Genomic DNA, 19,733 nt, shown 5'->3' on the forward strand with positions numbered 1-19,733 from the left:
AACCTTTCCTCTTCATGTATCTATCAAATGTCTTATAAATGTTTTAACTGTACCCACATCTGCCACTTCCTCTGGCAGTTCATTCTCTGTATGTACACCCTCTATGAGAAAATGTTGCTCTTCAGGTTCCTTTTAAACCATTCCCTCTCACCTTAAAACTATGCCTTTGAGTTTTGAATTCCCCCACCATGGTTCAGGTATATAAATCTTTGAAGTTTGCGTCACATATAGATGGGTTGGTTAAAGCGGCATTTGGAATGCTTGCATTTATCACTTATAGGAGTTAGAAAGTCATATTGAGGTTGAACAGAACATTAGTGAGGCCTCTTCTGCAATACTGTGTGCAGTTCTGGTCACCCAGTTATGGAATGATATCATCAAGCTGAAAAGACTTCAGAAGAGATTTACCAGGATGTTGCAGGGTATGGAATGTTTGAGTTATGAAGAAAGGCTGGATAGGCTGGGACTTTTTTCACTGGAGCGTAGGAGGTTGGGAGGCAACCTTATAGAAGTTTATAAAATAATGAGAGGTATAGACAGAGTTAATGGTAGTTGTTTTTTTTTCCCTAGGATGTGGAATTTCAAGACTAGGGAGTAAATTTTTAAGGTGAGAGGAGAGATTTTTTAAGAAGTCATGAGTGACAAATGATTTACACAAGGATGGTTCGCATGTGAAATGAACTTCCTGAAGAAGCAATGGATGTGGGCACAATTACAACATTTAAAAGACATTTGGATAAATACATGAATATGAAAAGCTTGAAGTAATATAGGCCAGGTACAGACAGGTGGTAATAGTTTAGTCTGGAATTATGTTCAGTATAGTTGGACCAAAGATCTGTTTCTGTGCTGTATGACTACATGACTCTATGACTAGGGAAAAGACCCTTGCTCTTCATCTTAGCTATACACCTCATGATTTTATAAACCTGTATAAGGTCATGCTTCAATCTCCTAAGATCGATGGAAAAAAGTCCCAGCTTATCCTTTTAACTCAAACTCGCTGGTCCTGGTAATATCCTTGCATATCTTTTCTGCACCCTCACCAATTCAACAATATTCTTCGTATGCTAGGGTATCCAAAACTGTATGCAGTATTTCAAAAATGGCCTCACCAATGTCCTGTATGGCTGCAACCTAACAGCCCAACTTCTATACTCAGTGCTCCAACCAATGAAGGCAATCATGCCAAATGCTTTCTTGACCACTCTGTCCATTTGTGATACCGCTTTCAAGGAACTATGTACCCAAATCCCTAAGTTTCTCTGTTCGATACCATTCCACAGACTGCTACCATTAACTGTGTTAAGTCCTGCCTTGGTTTGTCTTATCAAAATGTAGCACCTCACATTTATCTAAACTAAACTCCATTCCATTGGCCCAGCTAATCAAGATCTCATTGTACTTTTAGATAACCTTCTTCTCTGTCCACTATACCACCAACTTTGATGTCATCTGTAGACTTACTAACCATGCTTCCTATATTTTCACCCAAATCATTTATATAACTGACAAACAACAAATTTACTTTAAAAGAGTCCTTGTTTGCAAGTATGGCTTATGTATTTACAAGTGGTGAACAGTGAACCTTGAAAAGTAAACTTGAGGTACTTTATACTGACAGAAACAAGAGTGGGATCTGGAATCTACTCGCACTTGTTACATTCTAATATACAACTTTGAAATAAAGATCTAAGCCTTCTTGATTTTTAGATTTGATTCAGAAGCCTGATTATATTTTTGTTAGAAAAATATTCAGCATCATCAGAAACTCAATTAACTGGAATTAGAGTCGAGAGTGTGGTACTGGATAAGCACAACAGGTCAGGTAGTATCCAAAGAGCAGGAAAATAGATGTTTTGGGCAAAAATTAGAATTAGAACCCACTATTACTCCCATCATACACAGTACCCCAATTAAACTTTATATTTGTAATCAGGCATACTTATGAAATAAGACCTCTGTTGAAGAAAGTTTGCAGGAAATTGGTTTGGAAGCAATTTTTGGAAAAAAACATCAAGAGCCAATGTCCTGAGGCCGGACCAAATGTCAGGGCCAATAAAAAGATGTACAGGTCAGGTGAATTGGCCATGCTAAATTGCCCAATAGTGTTAGGTGCATTAGTCAGGGGTAAATATAGGGTAGAGGAATGAGTCTGGGTGGGTTACTCTTCAGAAGGTCGGTGTGGACTTGTTGGGCCGAAAGGCCTGTTCCCATATGTAGGGAATCTAATCTAATCTAATCAATTGACTACTGTTGGCGCATTGTTATTCTTAATTGTCAATGAACAAAAACTAATTTATTCACAGCCAGGCTTTGCAAACAATTTGTTGACAACCAGATAATCTGTTTTGGATTAAGTCAATACTATTTACCAGGGCACCTCCCTTACTCTACCTTCTACTAACTGAAATTCATCCTAGAGCCTCAGCATACATTAGGCATAAAAAAGGTAACTTGCCAGTTTGAAGAAAACCATTTGGGGTTGAGACAAAGTTCTACAGCTCAATGGGATATTAATTATTGATAGACACGAAGGTCTAAAACTTCTTATATGGTGTGGCCTCTGAATCTGAATACTGTGAGAGCCACGCAGTATTGTCACTATTTGATCTATAAATGATTGAAATAAAGCCCTTTACAATTATACAGAAAGTTGTGGAGAAATTCAGCAGAACTGGCAGGAGAGAGAAACAGAGTTAACCTTTCGAGTTCAGTATGGCTGTTCCTCAGAGTTCCAAACATGATTGGACTTAAAGTGTAGATGCTGAGTTTATCTAACACGTTCTGCTTTTATTTTAGGTCTCCAGCATTTGAAGTACATAGTTTTTATACTCTTTATATTTACTTATTGCTGTGGCCCTCTACACGAGATCCTTTTCCTTGGCCCGAGCTCTCTCTTGATTTAAACCATTTGACATTTTTGCAATTATCCAAGAATCAATGTAGGATTCTGCGAAAGTGCAAAACACTAATGGAAAAAACCTAAATAACTATGACTGATTACATTAATTGTAAAATATTTGACTGGGTAGGTTGCTTGCATTCACAGGAAGAGGATCATTCACCAGTTTTAGTAGATAGGAATGTCAACCTTTATTGAGTAAGTTTTTTGTGGCGAAGTATCATTTTGCTGTACATGGATGCTACAGCAGGTGGTCTTACTAAATATCCAAGAGGTTAACTTCTATAATCTGCACATCATTATTTATTGTAAAACATAAGGGCATGCTGATGTATAAAACTGAAATATTCCAAAACCTACAGGAGCAAATAAACATTAAAGCATAAACAATAAACATGGGTGGTTCCAACAGATGTGTTTTTAAAGAAAATTCAATTGAATGAAATGGTTACTTTCAGGGTGAAACTTAAATATTTGGAATTGTATTTAAGCTTTGATCACAATTAGCTTCAGAAGCTTCAACTTTTACAAAACTGCCTTCAGTTCTTTTTGGCGTGTTGATTAAATATTTATTCCATTTGCAGTGGTTTCTGATTAACTGGAATATAACTCCGTTTTGGCACTATTTTCTTCCATTGTTTTGTTTTCAATGGTTTGTGAGCTTTTGGGGGATGCCAACATTTTTTGAAGTCTCAGGTTTTGAGATCCCATAATTGCTCACTTTATTTCTGATTAGCCCAGACATTCAAACACCACACCTTAAGGGTAGACACTATTGCCAATATTAATAGTACACATTTGGCACATTGTTTTCTTTGGCAGCTGTGGTACCTTAAAGAAGATGTCCTCCAGATGGAGTAACAATATTTGACCTACTTTCATAAGTGAAGCACTTTCAAAAAATTGCACTTAATTGCAGAGAGGTGAATATGATATGAACTTACTCACTGTTCATGCACTCAAATCAATGTCAAATGTTTTTACCCTGATGTATTACAATAGTGAGGTCTGATTTCTGACAAAATGAATATATTTGTGAAATGTACATTTTACTTTGTGGATGAATGAACATATCTTTTTATATATTTAAATAAGATGATTTGCATTAATGTAAACTTGATGTAAATTGCACATGTTATACAGTCAAAACCAATATAAACTATGAAAAGGGAACAAAACAAAGTATTGGAAGACTCACCAGCAAAATGTAACAAAGGCAGCAAAGATACAAGGACAAAAGTTAAGAAAAAGACAACATTGCTTTCATTTTAAGGAAAACACAAGTCCTGGCTGCAGGACATTCTTCTGTGAAATGTGAGTAGCCAGAGGTTGGTCTAGTTGGGACCAACGACTTGGGTAGGAAGAGAATGAGGCTCTGAAAAGTACATTGAAAAGCAAGATCTCCAAAGCAATAACATCAGAATTATTCTTTGTCACATGCTAGTGAGCATCGAAGCAGAACGTTGTGCTTGAATGTGTGGCTGGTGAATTAGTGCATAAGGGATAGCATCAGATTCCTTTGGCATTGGCACTGGTTTGGGATAACTGTGGGCTGTACAATCAGCTGCATCTTACTAGGATCAGAACTAATATCCTCACCAGGAGATTTGCTAGTGGTGCTGGGGAGCATTTAAACAGTTTGGCAGGGAGTTGTGAATGTAAAAGACAGCTCAGATTCAAGGAAAGATAAACTATTCAAAGGAAGTCAAAGGATTGTAGGCAGAAAAAAATGCATGAAACAAAAGTAAGCATCAAAAAGAATCACAATAGAGAAAAACATAACAAGACTGAATTAAAGGTACCCAATCTAATTGCTTAAACCGTTTGTGACAAAGTTGATTTTTAATTCATGGTTTTAGATAAATGCGTATGATTTAATTACCATTATATACAGATTTGTTTAATTGGAAATTAGTTTTAGCAAAGAAGCTTTACTTGAAGAATTAGCTGAATTATGTGTTAATATATCTCCAGGACCAAATGAGGTTCATCCAAAAGAGTTGATGAAAGTCGCTAGAGGGATAAAGAATGGGTTGATAATAATCATTCATAATTCTATAGATTCTAACAGTAGAAGCTAGCGAATGTAACCTCATTATTTAAGAAGGGAGGAAGAGGATGAGTGGAGAACATCAAACCTGTTAACTTGATAACAGTCATAGGGAAAGTATTCAAAATAGAATATTTTAGAAAGAAAATGCCAAAATTGTGCATAGTTAGCATGAATATATGCAAAGGAAATTATATTGATCGACTTGCTGAACCTTTTGAGGGTGCTACTTTTAGCATAGACAATGGAGAATCAGTGGATGCACCACTTTTGGATTTTCAGAAGGCTTTTCATAAGGTTAGTGAGCATATAGGATGGGGGAAGTACACCAATATAATTGAGAATTGGCTAACAGAAAACAGAAAGTGGTAATAAATAGATCATTCTCATAATGGTAAGCACTTAAGGGGATTGCAAGCGTCAATACTTTGTTCACAACTGTTCTCAATCTATATACACGATTTAGTGAATGCGATATGATGAGAGAAGTTGAGGTTTTGGTCAAGAATAAGAAGGAAGCATATGCCAGGTATAGATAGCAGGGATCGAGTGAATCCCTAGAGTGTAAAGGCAGCAGGACTATGCATAAGAGGAAAATCAGGATGGCAAAAAGGGAACATGAGATAGCTTTGGCAAGTAGGATTAAAGAGATTCCAAAGGGATTCTACAAATATTTAAGGACAAAACAGTAACATGGGAGAGAATTGTGCCCCTTAAAGATCTACAAGGTCTATGTGTGGAACTGCAGGAAATGGAGAGATACTAAGCGACTATTTTGCATCAGTGGAGAAGGATATAGAAGGTAGAGAATGTGGGAAAATAAATAGTGACATCTTGAAAAATGTCCGTATTACTGAGGAAGGGGTGCTGGACATCTTAAAATGTATCAAAGTGGTAAATCCCTTGAATCTGATCAGGTGTACCCTAGAACTCTGTGGGAAGCTAGGGGAGTGATTGCAAGGACCTTTGCTGAGATATTCATATCCTCAATAGCCACAGATGAAGTGCTAGAAGACTGGAGGTTGGCAAACGTGCCACTATTTTAAAAAGGTACTAAGGAAAAGCCAGGGATCTATAGATGGGTGAGCCTGACATCATTGGGCAAGTTGTTGGAGTGAATCCTAAGGGACAGGATTTACATGTATTCAGAAAGGCAAGGACTGATTAGGGATAGTCAGCATGGCTTTGTGGGTGGGAAATCGTGTCTCACTATCCTGATTGAGTGTTTTGAAGAAGTACCGAAGAGGATTGATGAGGGCAGAGCACTGAATATGATTTACATGGACTTCATCAAAGCATTCTATAAGGTTCCTCATGGTAGACTGATTGGCATGGTTAGATCACATGGAATACAGAGAGAATTGGCCATTTGGATACAGAACTGGCTCAAAGGTAGAAGTCAGAGGGTGGTGTTGGAGGGGTGCTTTTCAGAATAGAGGCCTGTGTGCATCAAAGATCGGTGCTGAGTGCACTGCTTTTCATTAGGTATGTAAATGATTTGGACATGAACATTTGAGATATGCTTAGCAAGTTTGCAAATGACACCAAAATTGGAGTGTAGTGGACAGCGAAGAATGTTATTTCAGAGAACAATGGGACCTTGATCAGATGGGCCAATGGGCTGAAGAATGGCAGATGGCGATTAATTTAGATAAATGTGAGGTTCTGCATTTTGGAAAGGCAAATTAGAGCAGGACTTATACTTAATGGTAAGCTCCTGTGGAGTGTTACTGAACAAAGAGAGCTTAGAGTGCAGGCTCATAGTTCCTTGAAAGTGAAGTCCCACATAAATAGGATAGTGAAGAAGCTGTTTAGTATGCTTGTCTTCATTGTCAGTGTATTGAATAAAGAAGTTGGGAGGTCATGTTGTGGCTGTATGACATTGGTTAGGCCACTTTTGGATTACTGCGTGTAATTCTGGTCTCCCTGCTATAGGAAGGATGGTGTGAAACTTGAAATGGTACAGGAAAGATTTAGAGATGTTGCCAAGGCTGGAGGGTTTGAGCCATAGGGAGAGCCTGATTAGGCTGTGAGTATTTTCTCTGGAGCAGCAGAGGCTGTGGGATTACTTTTTAGAGGTTTATAAAATCATGAAGGGCTTGGATGGGTTGAATAGACAAGGTCTTTTTCCCTGGCTGGGGGAATGCAAAACTAGAGGGCTTAGGTTTAAGGGGGAAAGACTTAAAAAGGATTTAAGGTAGCAACATTTTTCATGCAGAGGGTAGTATATGTATGGAATGAGCTGCCAGAAGAAATGATGGAGGCTGGTACAATTACATTATTTAAAAGGCATCTGGATAGATATTTGAATAGGAAAGGTCTAGAGGGATATGGGCCAAATACTGGCAAATGGGACTAGATTTAACTGGTCAGCACAGATGAATTGTATAGCTCTTTGACTCTGTGACTGCATTTCAATGTGGGGAATTTGAGGTAAGGTATGCAATTTATATATATTTTAACATAATTTATCTAGTTTGGATTTGTGATGTTGGCATCTGGATGTTCTGTTTGCTTGAAGGGATCTCATGACTAATTGTAGCTATAGTGATTTCTTTTTAACAATGAGAAAGAGTTTCTGGTGAGTTATTGGGTTTTGTTGTCAATGGGAGAGGTTTTGCCATCAAACAAAGTAAATGGTTGTGCATTAAGCTTTCAATTTAGGAGATCAGTGATTTTTAAAAAAATTTGATCAGGAAATAGACATATAGCTTGAAAAAGGTTTTTGGCTTTCAGTTTGGAGATTTCTCAAAAATCTTTGCTGAAGCTGCATTTGTAAAGCAATTGCTCCTGAAAAAGGAGCTGACTTAGAATTGTTAAGAAATGGGCTACCTGTGTGTATGCAATTTAGTTTGAAAGTTCCAGATTAAAAGTGTTTGGTTAAAACTATGAAGCATTATTTGAAGCTGAGAAACTTCAGCTCAATTGCATGAAGACTCAAGGAAGAGGCAATCATACACACCAAACTGGGAATTGCAGTCATAGCAAAATTAAACCCTTTGTGTGATAAAGAAGAGAATTCGTTTTGGTGTTTGAATACTATAACAGAATTTTTTGGGATGAATGTAATTGCATTTCACAAAGTGTTTCAAAATGTTTAAAACTGTGTGATATATGTAAATACGTTGGTTTATTCCATTTAATCTTCATTTCTTTTGCATAATAAACATATGTATCATTGCTAAAACAGACTCAACAACACAGTGTATTTGTGTTTCAATGAATGACCACAAATCAAAAAGAAGGTTATGTATGGAGCTAGATTTCATTCTAAGGTCAGATTTGTCTATTAATAACATAATCATTATAAGGCCAATTTTAATGTTTTCAAATTTGCTGATAATACCAAACTGAGTGGAAACCTAAATTGCGAGAAGCATGCAAGGAGGGTATGTAAATGGATTAGAAAATGAAAAATGGAATACAATGTGAATGAGTGTAAAGTCAATTATTTGCCCACATAAAACAGAAAATCAGAATATTTCTTAAATGTTAAGAGTTTGGGAGTTGTATGTAATATCAGGGTTTAGGTATCCTTGTCGATGTGTCACTTGTACGTATTCCTAGTAGGCAGCTGCAAGCAAGCAATTAAGAAGGGAAGCAACATATTGGCATCCATTTCATGGGGACTTGAGTACAAGAGTAAAGATGTCTTGCTGCAATTGCGTAGAGCTTAAGTGATGAATCTTTGGCATTCCCGACTCAAGCATGTTCAAGATAGAAATTAATAGATTTCTGAAGCCAAAGACCATTAAGGCACACCGAGAAAGTACAGAAAAAATTCATTTGAGGTAGATCAGCCATGATAGCCTCAATCAGCCAATGGATATTTCTCTGGCAGCTTGAAGACATAATTCCTTACATGGTAAAGGTAGGGCAAATAAATCCAGAGCCATTTGGATAATAAAAAAGTTTCTTCCTTATCATAATTTTATACAATGTGCTTAAAAAGATACAGTCAATGATTAGGCTCAAAATAGAAGGTACAGTGATGTATTGGAAAAGCCAATAAGAGAAGCAAAGAATGTATATGAAAATAAAGTAGCAACTAATGTAAAAATGAATTTCAAAGTCTTTCATTCACGTATAAATAGCAAAACAGTGGCAAAAGAAGTGGCGTTATTAGGGTTCAAAAACAGCTTTTAAAACATGGAAGCAGAAGGCATTGCTAACGCAAAAGGAATACTTTGCATCTGCTTTTATCATGGAGGGAATTACTAACTGAGTCCTAGTGAGGCAGAAAAAAGGAGGTATTGGATAGACTATTTGTACTTCATGTTAAAAATCACTCAACACCAGGTTATAATCCAACAGGTTTACTTGGAAGGACAAGCTTTCGGAGCGCTGCACCTTCAACAAATAGCTAGTGGGGCAGGATCATAGGACACAGAATTTATGGTAAAGGATCAAAGTGTCATACAACTGATGCGAAATATTGAGCAAACCTAAATTTCTGTTAAGCCTTTAATCACTTAGAATAGTGCTGCAGGTTTCGAGTGATTAATAAGTAAAGTTTGTAAATCCCAGAACTTCTTTCAAGTTACGTCCTCAAGTTAACTTAAGGTTTTATAGAAAAAGGTGACACATCTCAGCTCAGACGATGGAGAAGAACAGTCACAACAGGAGGGAGTTAACCTGTCATACAAATCTCCACTTCTTTGAGGAGAGGCAGAAGAATTGCCATGCAGGTCTGAGGCAGAGTCTGCAGTGATGTGGAGATTCTGGATTAGAGTGATGCTGGAAGAGCACAGCAGTTCAGGCAGCAACCGAGGAGCAGTAAAATTGACGTTTCGGGCAAAAGCCCTTCACCAGGAATACAGGGAGAGAGCCTGAAGCGTGGAGAGATAAGTGAGAGGAGGGTGGGGGTGGGGAGAAAGTAGCATAGAGTACAATAGGTGAGGTGGGGGAGGGGATGAAGGTGATAGGTCGGGGGGGGAGGGTGGAGTGGATAGGTGGAAAAGAAGATAGGCAGGTAGAACAAGTCATGGGGACAGTGCTGAGCTTGAAGTTGGGAACTGCGGTGAGGTGGGAGAAGGGGAAATGAGGAAGCTGTTGAAGTCCACATTGATGCCCTGGGGTTGAAGTGTTCCGAGGCGGAAGATGAGGCGTTCTTCCTCCAGGCGTCTGGTGGTGAGGGAACGGCGGTGAAGGAGGCCCAGGACCTCCATGTCCTCGGCAGAGTAGGAGGGAGAGTTGAAATGTTGGGCCACAGGGCAGTGTGGTTGATGTGGAGACCTGAGAGTTGTAGCTATCCAGTGAGGATACCATTGTTATCTGTTGCTTAATAAACATTCAAGACCAATGCTTGACACATTGTTGTAAAATTGGTGCCAGATTTATGGTGCCAGATCATCAACAATGGCATTTCTGACCACCGTACCTTGTGCAGAAATGTATTTTGGGCATAAGTTGTGAATTTCTGGCTTGTAAATGCCAACCCATCAGGTAGTGTCCATGCTGTTATCATTTCTCTGAGGCTGATGCATCTTGATGCTGTGGCTTTTGCTACATGTAACACTGGGCCACCTTTGTCTAGTACTCAGATGCCCCCAGCAGTAAATGTGCTGAGTTGATGTGACTGACCCTCAAAAATGCATGAGGTGAGCTGTGAATAAATTGCAGGGATTAATTCGTTTAGCATATACTTTGCAGCTCCCTGTCCAACCCTGAACACTTTTGTCAATGGGACATCTGGTCAAATCTTGAATTTCACATATTTCAATGTGGACCAAGTTAATAGGTTTGAACAGATTGATAGTAAGAAAGGATGTGCTGGAAACTTTGGGAAGCATCAAGATAGATAAGTCCCCAAGGCCAGATCGATATATACAAGGTTACTAAGGGTGGTGAGGAATGAGATTACTGCACCTTTGGTGATGATCATTGCATCTACACTCTCCACAGGAGTAGTAATGACTGATTGGAAAGAGGTGAATGTTGTTCTTATGTTCAAGGAATGGAATAGGGAAATCCCTGGGAATTACAGACCAGTCAGTCTTACATCCGTGGTAAGCAAGGTACTGGAAAGGATTCTGAGAGATATGATTTATGAAGATTGGAAAAATATAGTTTGATGAAAAATAGTCAGCATGACTTTGTGAGTGGTAGGTCACGCCTCACAAGTCTTATTGAGTTCTTTGAGGACATGATGAGATGAGATGACGAAGATCGAGCGATGGATATGGTGTATATGGATTTCAATAAAGCATTTGATAAGGTTCCCCATAGTAGGCTCATTCAGAAAGTTCGGAGGTATGGGATACAGGGAAATTTGGCTGTCTGGATACAGAATTGGCTGGCCAAAAGAAGACAGTGAATGGTAGTGGGTGGAAAGCATTCTGCTTGGAGGTCGGTGACCAATGGTGTCCTGCAGGGATCTGTTCTTGGGCCTCTGCTCTTTGTAGTTCTTATAAATAACTTGGATGAAGAAGTAGAAGGGTAGGTTAGTAAGTTTGCCGATGACACAAAGGTCGCTGGTGTTGTAGATAGTGTTGTGGGCTGTTACAGGCTACAACAAGACATTGACTGGATGCAGAGCTGGGCTGAGAAGTGGCAGAGAGAGTTCAACCTGGATAAATGCAAAGTGATTCATTTTGAAAGGTCAAATTTGAATGCTGAATACAGGGTTAAAGACAGAATTCTTGGTAGTGTGGAGAAACAGTGGGATCATGGGGTCCACTTACATAGATCCCTCAAAGTTGCCACCCAAGTTGATGGGGTTGTTAAGATGGCATATGGTGGTTTGGCTTTCATTAACAGGGGGATTTAGTTTGAGAACCATGAGGTTTTGCTGCAGCTCTATAAAACACTGGTTAGACTACACTTGGAATATTGTGTCCAGTTCTGGTTGCCTCATTATAGAAAGGATGTAGATGCTTTAGAGATGGTGCAGAGGAGATTTACCAGGATGCTCTCTGGTTTGGAAGGCTTGTCTTATGCAGAGAGTTTGAGTGAGCTGGGGCTTTTCACACTGGAGAGAAGAAAGAAGAGAGGTGATTTGATAGAGATGTACAAGGTAATGAGAGACATAGGTAGAGTAGATAGCCAGAGATTTTTCCCAGGACAGGAATGGCTGTCACTAGGAGTCATAATTTTAAGGTGACTGGAGGAAGGTATGGGGAGATGTCAGATGCAGGTTCTTTACGCAGAGAGTGGTGGGTACGTGGAGTGCACTTTTAGTGGTGGCAATAGAGTCAGAGACATTAGGGACATTTAAGCAACTGCTAAAAAAGCACATGGACCCAGCAGTAAATTGAGGGGTGTTTAGGGTTGGTTGATCTTAGATTAAGATAAATGCTTGGCACAACATCGTGGACTGAAGGACTTGATCTGTGCTGTGCTGTTCTATGTTCTATCTTCTGTCTTCTATCATGCAAACCCTCCCAAAGAGCTACAACATGTTTGCCCCTCATTCATACAGCCATGTATACAAGGGCTAGAGCGACCACCTGGGAGATAGAAGACACGCCTGTGTGATTCACTATTGACCTTCTCTCCATTATATACTCGAGGGAACATTGCTTCAGCCTGAGAGATTTTCCACCCGGCCCTTATCAGCAATGAATAGGATACTCAAGGCTGTTAAAGTTCCACTCTGGCACAGGCCTTAGTCCGTACGGTTGTTTGGAATCAATGTTATTGAAACACAATGATTGAATGCTTGACATTCAATTAGCTTTGCAGTTAGAATCATCCTCGCAGAATGACTTCATTGAAGTTTCAGCTTCATGGGGTCAGCAAGTCTCAAAAGTCATTATTTTCAAAATCCTTCTCATTGAAATGGTGAGGGGCAGTCAGTACCTCAGAATTCTGTTTGCATTTTTAAGTAATGTCCTTGGTATATTGTCCCTGTCTGAATAGAAATCACAAAGGAACTCATTTGACCTATTAGATTCCATTTTGTGAAGGGACAATGTCCTTGTATAATTTTTAAAAATTGATATGTCCTCCTCCCACTTTACATGCAAAGTTGTACATTGCAAATGAGTTCTCCTTTGTATTGTAATTATGGTTTGGTCAAAATTATTGTATAAAGTAGGACATGCTGTCACATTATTCCAGTTTCAAATAGTTACAATATCATTACACTTTGAAAGGAATGGTTTAAACCAAATAGTTTCAAAAGAGTACTGGCTATGTTTGGAATCATTTTTGCTTCTAATCTTCGGAATGTGCTGATTTCTAACATTAGAAATCCCTGCAACAGTCAGAAGTCAGAGAGCAGAAGCAAATGCAGAAATCACTGGAGAAGCTCATCATGTCTTGCAGTATCTTTCGAGAGAAAACTTAATGTTTCAAGTCCAGGGGCACTTCTTCAGATCAGCTGAATTTCTCAAGTAATTTCTGTTTTGTTTCAGATTTCCAGCATTTGCAGTTCTTAGGTTTATTTTAGTCAGTGCACAGTTTTTTTTACCTGGTATAAGGGGAAACAAACAATGCTTTGGATAGTATGAACAGTTGGATAGTTTTTGCAGGAATGGACTGCACATGATGTACCAATTAGTCTCTTGTTCTGGAGCTTTTTATGATTCAAATACAAATGGAAGGATCATACAAGGATCTTATGCCTGCTTTTCCCACGATAAACTGAAACAAACAGGCACTATAACTTGTTTCAGTCTGCTGTAATGACTAAATGCTGGTTGTCAAGCAGTACTATAGCATAACAGCAACATAACATCTGGGTGCCATTGTCAATGTGAAACAGTTCCGGTAAATGCAATTAAAAAAAAACTTTTCTTGCAATGTAACAGAATACAAAACATTCTGGGCCTCCATGGTGTAGTAGTGGTTTCTACCTTTGGGCTCGAAAACTAGGGTCCAAATCTCATCCTACTCCTGACATACTTGAACATGTTGATAAGAAAAATCTGATCAACAAACTGAAAACCCCATACGGAATTCATCTCCTGCCTTTTAAATTACTTTTCAGGCATGTTATGACATGATTCTGGGACAGATGTGATTTGGATTTTTATTTGAACCCACTGCTGTGAAGAGACCTAGCCTTAATCCAGAGTCTTTCACTGCCTGATGATGCTACTTGGTTCTCCTTCCTTATGTGTCTGCAGATATGGGGCAGAACCTTTAAATTGTCTTGTGCTTTGCTAAATTTACCATGGTGAATGCTTTTTTTCATATGGATTCTGCCACATAATGTCAAAATCCAGATTTATTGGTCCATCATACAATCCAACTCATTAAGTAATAATGCTTCAGGGTGTGGAGTTGCGTATTTTCCTCAACTTGTGTCATTGGCATTTTATCTGTTTTGCAGTAAGAGTTTGCAATTTAAAAAAAAGTCTAAACAACTGAATGAGTTCTAACTTATAATCTGTTAATGTTGGTTGGAGGCTCTGTGTGATACTTTCTTGGTTCTTTAAGTTCTGGTCATTGTTCATCCTTGCTCACTCACTTCTAGAAATACATTAGGTAGCAAATTGGGAGCTGACAACCTTTGAGGCTGCAGGGTGTTTGTTTGAACTAGGCATTTGGGATCCAAAAAATGAGAATGTAGGACCCAAGACCAGATCTAAAAGTTGAAGTTCTAAACCAAAGATGTGCAGGTTAGGTGAATTGGCCATGCCAAATTGCCCGTAGTGTTAGGTGAAGGGGTAAATGTAGAGGAATGTGTCTGGTTGGGTTGCTCTTCGGAGGGTCGGTGTGAACTTGTTGGGCCGAAGGGCCTGTTTCCACACTAAGTAATCTAATCTAAAATTGGAGAAAGGCCAATTTTGACGGTAGAAGGCAAGAACTTTTGAAAACTGATTGAAGGCAGATGTTCGCAGGTAAAGGGACGACTGGAAAATGGGAAGCCTTTAGAAATGCGATAACAAGAATCCAGAGAAAGTATATTCCTGTCAGGGTAAAAGGGAAGGCTGGTAGGTATAGGGAAAGCTGGATGACTAAAGAAACTGAGGGTTTGGTTAAGAAAAAGAAGGAAGCATATGTAAGGACAGGATAGATCGAGTGAATCCTTAGAAGAGTATAAAGGAAGTAGGAGGATACTTAAGAGAGAAATCAGGAGGGCAAAAAGGGGACATGAGATAGCTTTGGCAAATAGAATTAAGGAGAATCCAAAGAGTTTTTACAAATACATTAAGGACAAAAGGGTAAATAGGGAGAGAATAGGGCCCCTCAAAGATCGGCAAGGCGGCCTTTGTGTTGAGCCGCAGAATATGGGGGAGATACTAAATGAGTATTTTGCATCAGTATTTACTCTGGAAAAGGATATGGAAGATATAGACAGTAGGGAAATAGATGGTGACATCTTGCAAAATGTCCATATTACAGAGGAGGAAGTGCTGGATGTCTTGAAATGGGTAAAGGTGGATAAATCCCCAGGACCTGATCAGTTGTACCCTAGAACTCTGGGAAGCTAGAGAAGTAATTGCTGGAACTCTTGCTGAGATATCTGTATCATTGATAGTCACAGGTGAGGTACTGGAAGACTGGAGTTGGCTAACGTGGTGCCACTGTTTAAGAAGGGTTGAAAGACAAGCCAGGGAACTATAGACCAGTGAGCCTGATGTCGGTGGTGGGCAAGTTGTTGGAAGGAATCCTGAGGGACAGGATATACATGGAGTTGGAAAGGCAAGGACTGATTTGGGATAGTCAACATGGCTTTGTGTCTCACAAACATGATTTCAGTTTTTTGAGGAAGTAACAAAGAGGATTGATGAGGGCAGAGTGGTAGATGTGATCTATATGGACTTCAGTAAGGCGTTCGACAAGGTTCCCCATGGGAGACTGATTAGTAAGGTTAGATCTCATGGAATACAGGGAGAACTAACCATTTGCATACAGAACTGGCTCAAAGGTAGAAGACGGAGGGTAGTTTTTCAGACTGGAAGCCTGTGACCAGTGGAGTGCCACAAAGATCGCTGCTGGGTCATCTACTTTTTGTCATTTACATAAATAATTTGGATGTGAGCGTAAGAGGTACAGTTAGTAAGTTTGCAGATGACACCAAAATTGGAGGTGTAGTGGACAGCGAAGAGGGTTACCTCAGATTACAACAGGATCTTGACCAGATGGGCCAATGGGCTGAGAAGTGGCAGATGGAGTTTAATTCAGATAAATCTGAGGTGCTGCATTTCAGGAAAACAAATCTTAGCAGGACTTATACATTTAATGGTAAGGTCCTAGGGAGTGTTGCTGAACAAACAGACCTTGGAGTGCAGGGTCATAACTCTTTGAAAGTGGAGTCGCAGGTAGAAAGGATAGTGAAGAAGGCATTTGGCATGCTTTCTTTTGGTCAGAGTATTGAGTACAGTAGTTGGGAGGTCATGTTGCAGCTGTACAAGGCATTGGTTAGGCCACTGTTGGAATATTGCATGCAATTCTGGTCCCATTCCTATTGGAAAGATGTTGTGAAACTTGAAAGGGTTCAGAAAAGATTTACAAGGATGTTGCCAGGATTGGAGGATTGAGTTGTAGGGAGAGGCTGAACAGGTTGGGGCTGTTTTCCCTAGAGCGTCGGAGGCTGAGGGATGACCTTATAGAGGTTTACAAAATTATGAGGGGCATGGATAGGGTAAATAGACAAAGTCTTTTCCCTGGGTTCGGGGAATACAGAACTAGAGGACATAGGTTTAGGGTGAGAGGGAAAAGATATAAAAGAGAACTACGGGGCAACTTTTTCACACAGAGGGTGGTATGTGTATGGAATGAGCTGCCAGGGGAAGTGGTGGAGGCTGTACAATTGGAACATTTGGATGGGTACATGAATAGGAAGAGTTTGGAGGAATATGGGCCGGGTGCTGGCAGATGGGACTAGATTGGGTTGGACCGAAGGGTCTATTCCCATGCTGTACATCTCTTTGACTCTAATTGAAATTAGTTAACTCTCGGGCAGCGCAGATTTTCAGTATCCTAACCCACTAACCTTAAAGTGACTGAGAAGGTCATTTCAAAATGTTTGGATCATACTTATGCTTTCTTTTGTGTGGAGCCAGAAAGAGTAAGAGTGCTCCATCTGGCATTTCAAAATACTTTAACCAACGCCAGACTCCCTTTGCCAATTCTTTTCCTCCCATCTGAAGATCTACCAGACAGATGAAGACAGAATTGGCTGGAATTTGCCAGTTTCAATAACAAGTTACACTACACATGAGTGTTTACAGTTATTGAGTCATAGAGATATACAGCATGGAAACAGACCCTTCTGTCCACTCACCCATGCTGACCAGATAACCTGAATTAATCTAGTCCCATTTGCCAGCATTTGGCCCATATCCTTCTAAACCCTTCTCATTCATATATCCCATCCAGATGCCCATAGGTCCATCTGATCAAGGTCTCATTGTGATATGAGGAATCTTCTTCACTGTCCACTACACCAGCAATTTTAGTGTCATCTGCCTCCTATGTCCATGTCCAAATCATTTATATAAATGACAAAATTCTCAAGTTTCATGATTTTAGATTGGACTTCAGGCTGACACCTTTGTGTGCATCATATAATTTCTGCTGGAAATAAGGTGTAAGTTGCATTTCCTTCATGATCGTTGAAAAAGAACTTTTGCCGATTTAATATTATAATAGTAACCACACTTAAAAATTACTTCATTTAAAAAACAATCTGGGACATTCTGAGCGTATGAAAGTTATTACATAAATATCTTGTTTTCAAATTTAAAAGGCCTTAATCCATTGACATTAATTTTTAAAAATATTCTGTTTTGCATTCTGTTCATTAATTTAGAGGGTCGGTTAGCTTAGCCTCATTCCTGATGAAGGGCTGTTGCCCGAAAGGTCAATTCTCCTCGTCAGATGCTGCCTGACCAGCTGTGTATTTCCAGCACTACTCTCTCGACTCTGATCTTTAGCATCTGTAGTCCTCACTTTCTCTTAGTTGGCTGGACAACTAGTTTGCAAGGTAGAATGCTGCCAATAGCATGGATTCAATTCCCAGACTGGCTGAAATTACTATGAAGGATTATCTTCAACTTTTCCCCTCACCTGAGGTGTAGTGACCTTAGAGAGCAGCCCTGTGGTCTAGTAAGACTATGGTGACTTTATGTTTAAGATAGTTTATTCAACTAAAAATTCTCAGTCTCTTCCCATTAACATGCATTTTTTTCTTTCACGTGCTTAATTATTTATTCAATACCCTTTGAAAAGCCCCATTTACTTTGACTCCACAACCCTTTCTGATACAGCATTTCAGACTATAACCATTTGTTATATAAAAATGTTTTTCTTCATGTTGTTTACGGTTCTTTGTAAAGCACTACAAATTGATGTCCATTCTCTGGTGCTTAAACACTCTGCAAATAGGAAAAGTATCTCCTCATGTATTTTATCTAAATTCCTCATGAGTTTGAACATTTTGTTTAAATTTCCTCACAACTTTCAGTTCTCAACAGAATATGACCACAGTTTATTCAATCCATACTTGTAACTGACATCCCTCATATCTGGAACATTCTTGGAAATTTTTCTACACCCTTTCTTCTTTATTCTCTTCCTAAAATGTGGTGTCTGGAATTGGACGCAAAATATTAGATGACAAAAAACCAATATTGAAGATTATTCATAACTTCTTAGCTTTCTGGACCAGGCTCAGTTTTACATTAAATTTTAGCAACTGATTAAAAATGTTCAAGAATTCCACTAGATTTTGAATAAAATTGTTCATAGAAGTAATTGCTGTCTAAGTAATTAAAATTTCATGCTGTGTTTTGTTTCAGACTATAAAAGATGTGCAAGGTTGCTAACAAGATTAGCTATGAGCCCATTGTGTGCACAACACTGAATATTGCCACGTAAGTATATATGTATACTATGATCTTAGCTATAAGTGTTGAAATTCCCTGATTCTGTCATGTAAACCCAGTAAACCTGGAATCCTAATGATGGGCAAAGCTGCTGGAATATTCAGAGATATTGGGGGTGTTAATTTGAAAAACTCTGAAAGGTTGTAAATTTACTATATTTTATTTTGGATACGGACTAGATCAGTATTCTCCCTGAAGGATAAGCACTAGTGTCACTGTAGAATGACTCTCTAGATACGTAGACAGATCTTTCAACATGGAAGAGTCATCTCTTTGCCTTGAGAATTTCTCATGAATCAATTCTAACAAATCACTTATGACCATAGATCAAATTAAATGGACTAAGTCTAGCAGATTCAATCAGGGAATCTCTGGTAACAAAGAACCAGAAATCTACTCTTTTGCCTAATCATGTATTTGTGACAACATACCTTATTCAGAGACTAATTGTAACGCAGTAAAGTTCCGTGTTTGCAGATGACAGACAGTATAGTTCAACTGATTCAGATTCAGATTGCCGCTTTTGTCCTGAAAAAATTTAGACCTAAAGTAAATTTTCTAATACAGTTGTAATGAATTGGTATATATTTTAAAAATGGAATTAATCCTACCATTATTACATTAGCTGTAGTTGCTGTTATCAGAATAGCTTCTGGGAATCAAATTGTCAACCATAACTGTTAGGATAGACTAATGTTATGTTTCATTTTGTAATGGTCCTATACAATCCACTAACATTTGACTGAACAGTTTTTCAAGTATGGCATGGATATTAAAGATGTTAATTTGATCATATGTTAAGCATACTAAATGCTTTCTTCACCCTATCCACAAACCCTACCCTTCAAATTAAGCAGTGGGTTAATAGACCATAAGAAAAGTAAACCACAAATGGCAGACATTAGGACTAAGAAACTGCTGGTTCTGATTAGTTAACAGTTTCTGAGATCCAGTCATAATGTCATACCACTACCTGCTATGAATGGCATGTTTTCCA

The 19,733-nt window shown here is 38.9% G+C and overlaps 1 protein-coding gene across 3 annotated transcripts in view; it reads left to right on the forward strand.

Moving 5' to 3' along the window:
• The window catches only part of alkal1 (ALK and LTK ligand 1), a 54,313-nt gene that overhangs the window by 25,462 nt on the left and 9,118 nt on the right, over positions 1-19,733 (forward strand). For all 3 annotated transcript variants that reach the window (XM_087985841.1, XM_087985842.1, XM_043688320.2), the window contains one exon: positions 18,650-18,724. In XM_087985841.1, coding sequence (XP_087841967.1) covers positions 18,650-18,714 — 65 coding nt within the window. In that variant the 3' untranslated portion in view covers positions 18,715-18,724. The remainder of the gene's footprint in view (positions 1-18,649; positions 18,725-19,733) is intronic.

This window comes from Chiloscyllium plagiosum, unplaced genomic scaffold, assembly GCF_037043375.1.
Source record: "Chiloscyllium plagiosum isolate Xiang-an unplaced genomic scaffold, Cpla_swu_hap1 HiC_scaffold_4, whole genome shotgun sequence".
NCBI classification, from domain to species: Eukaryota; Metazoa; Chordata; class Chondrichthyes; order Orectolobiformes; family Hemiscylliidae; genus Chiloscyllium; species Chiloscyllium plagiosum.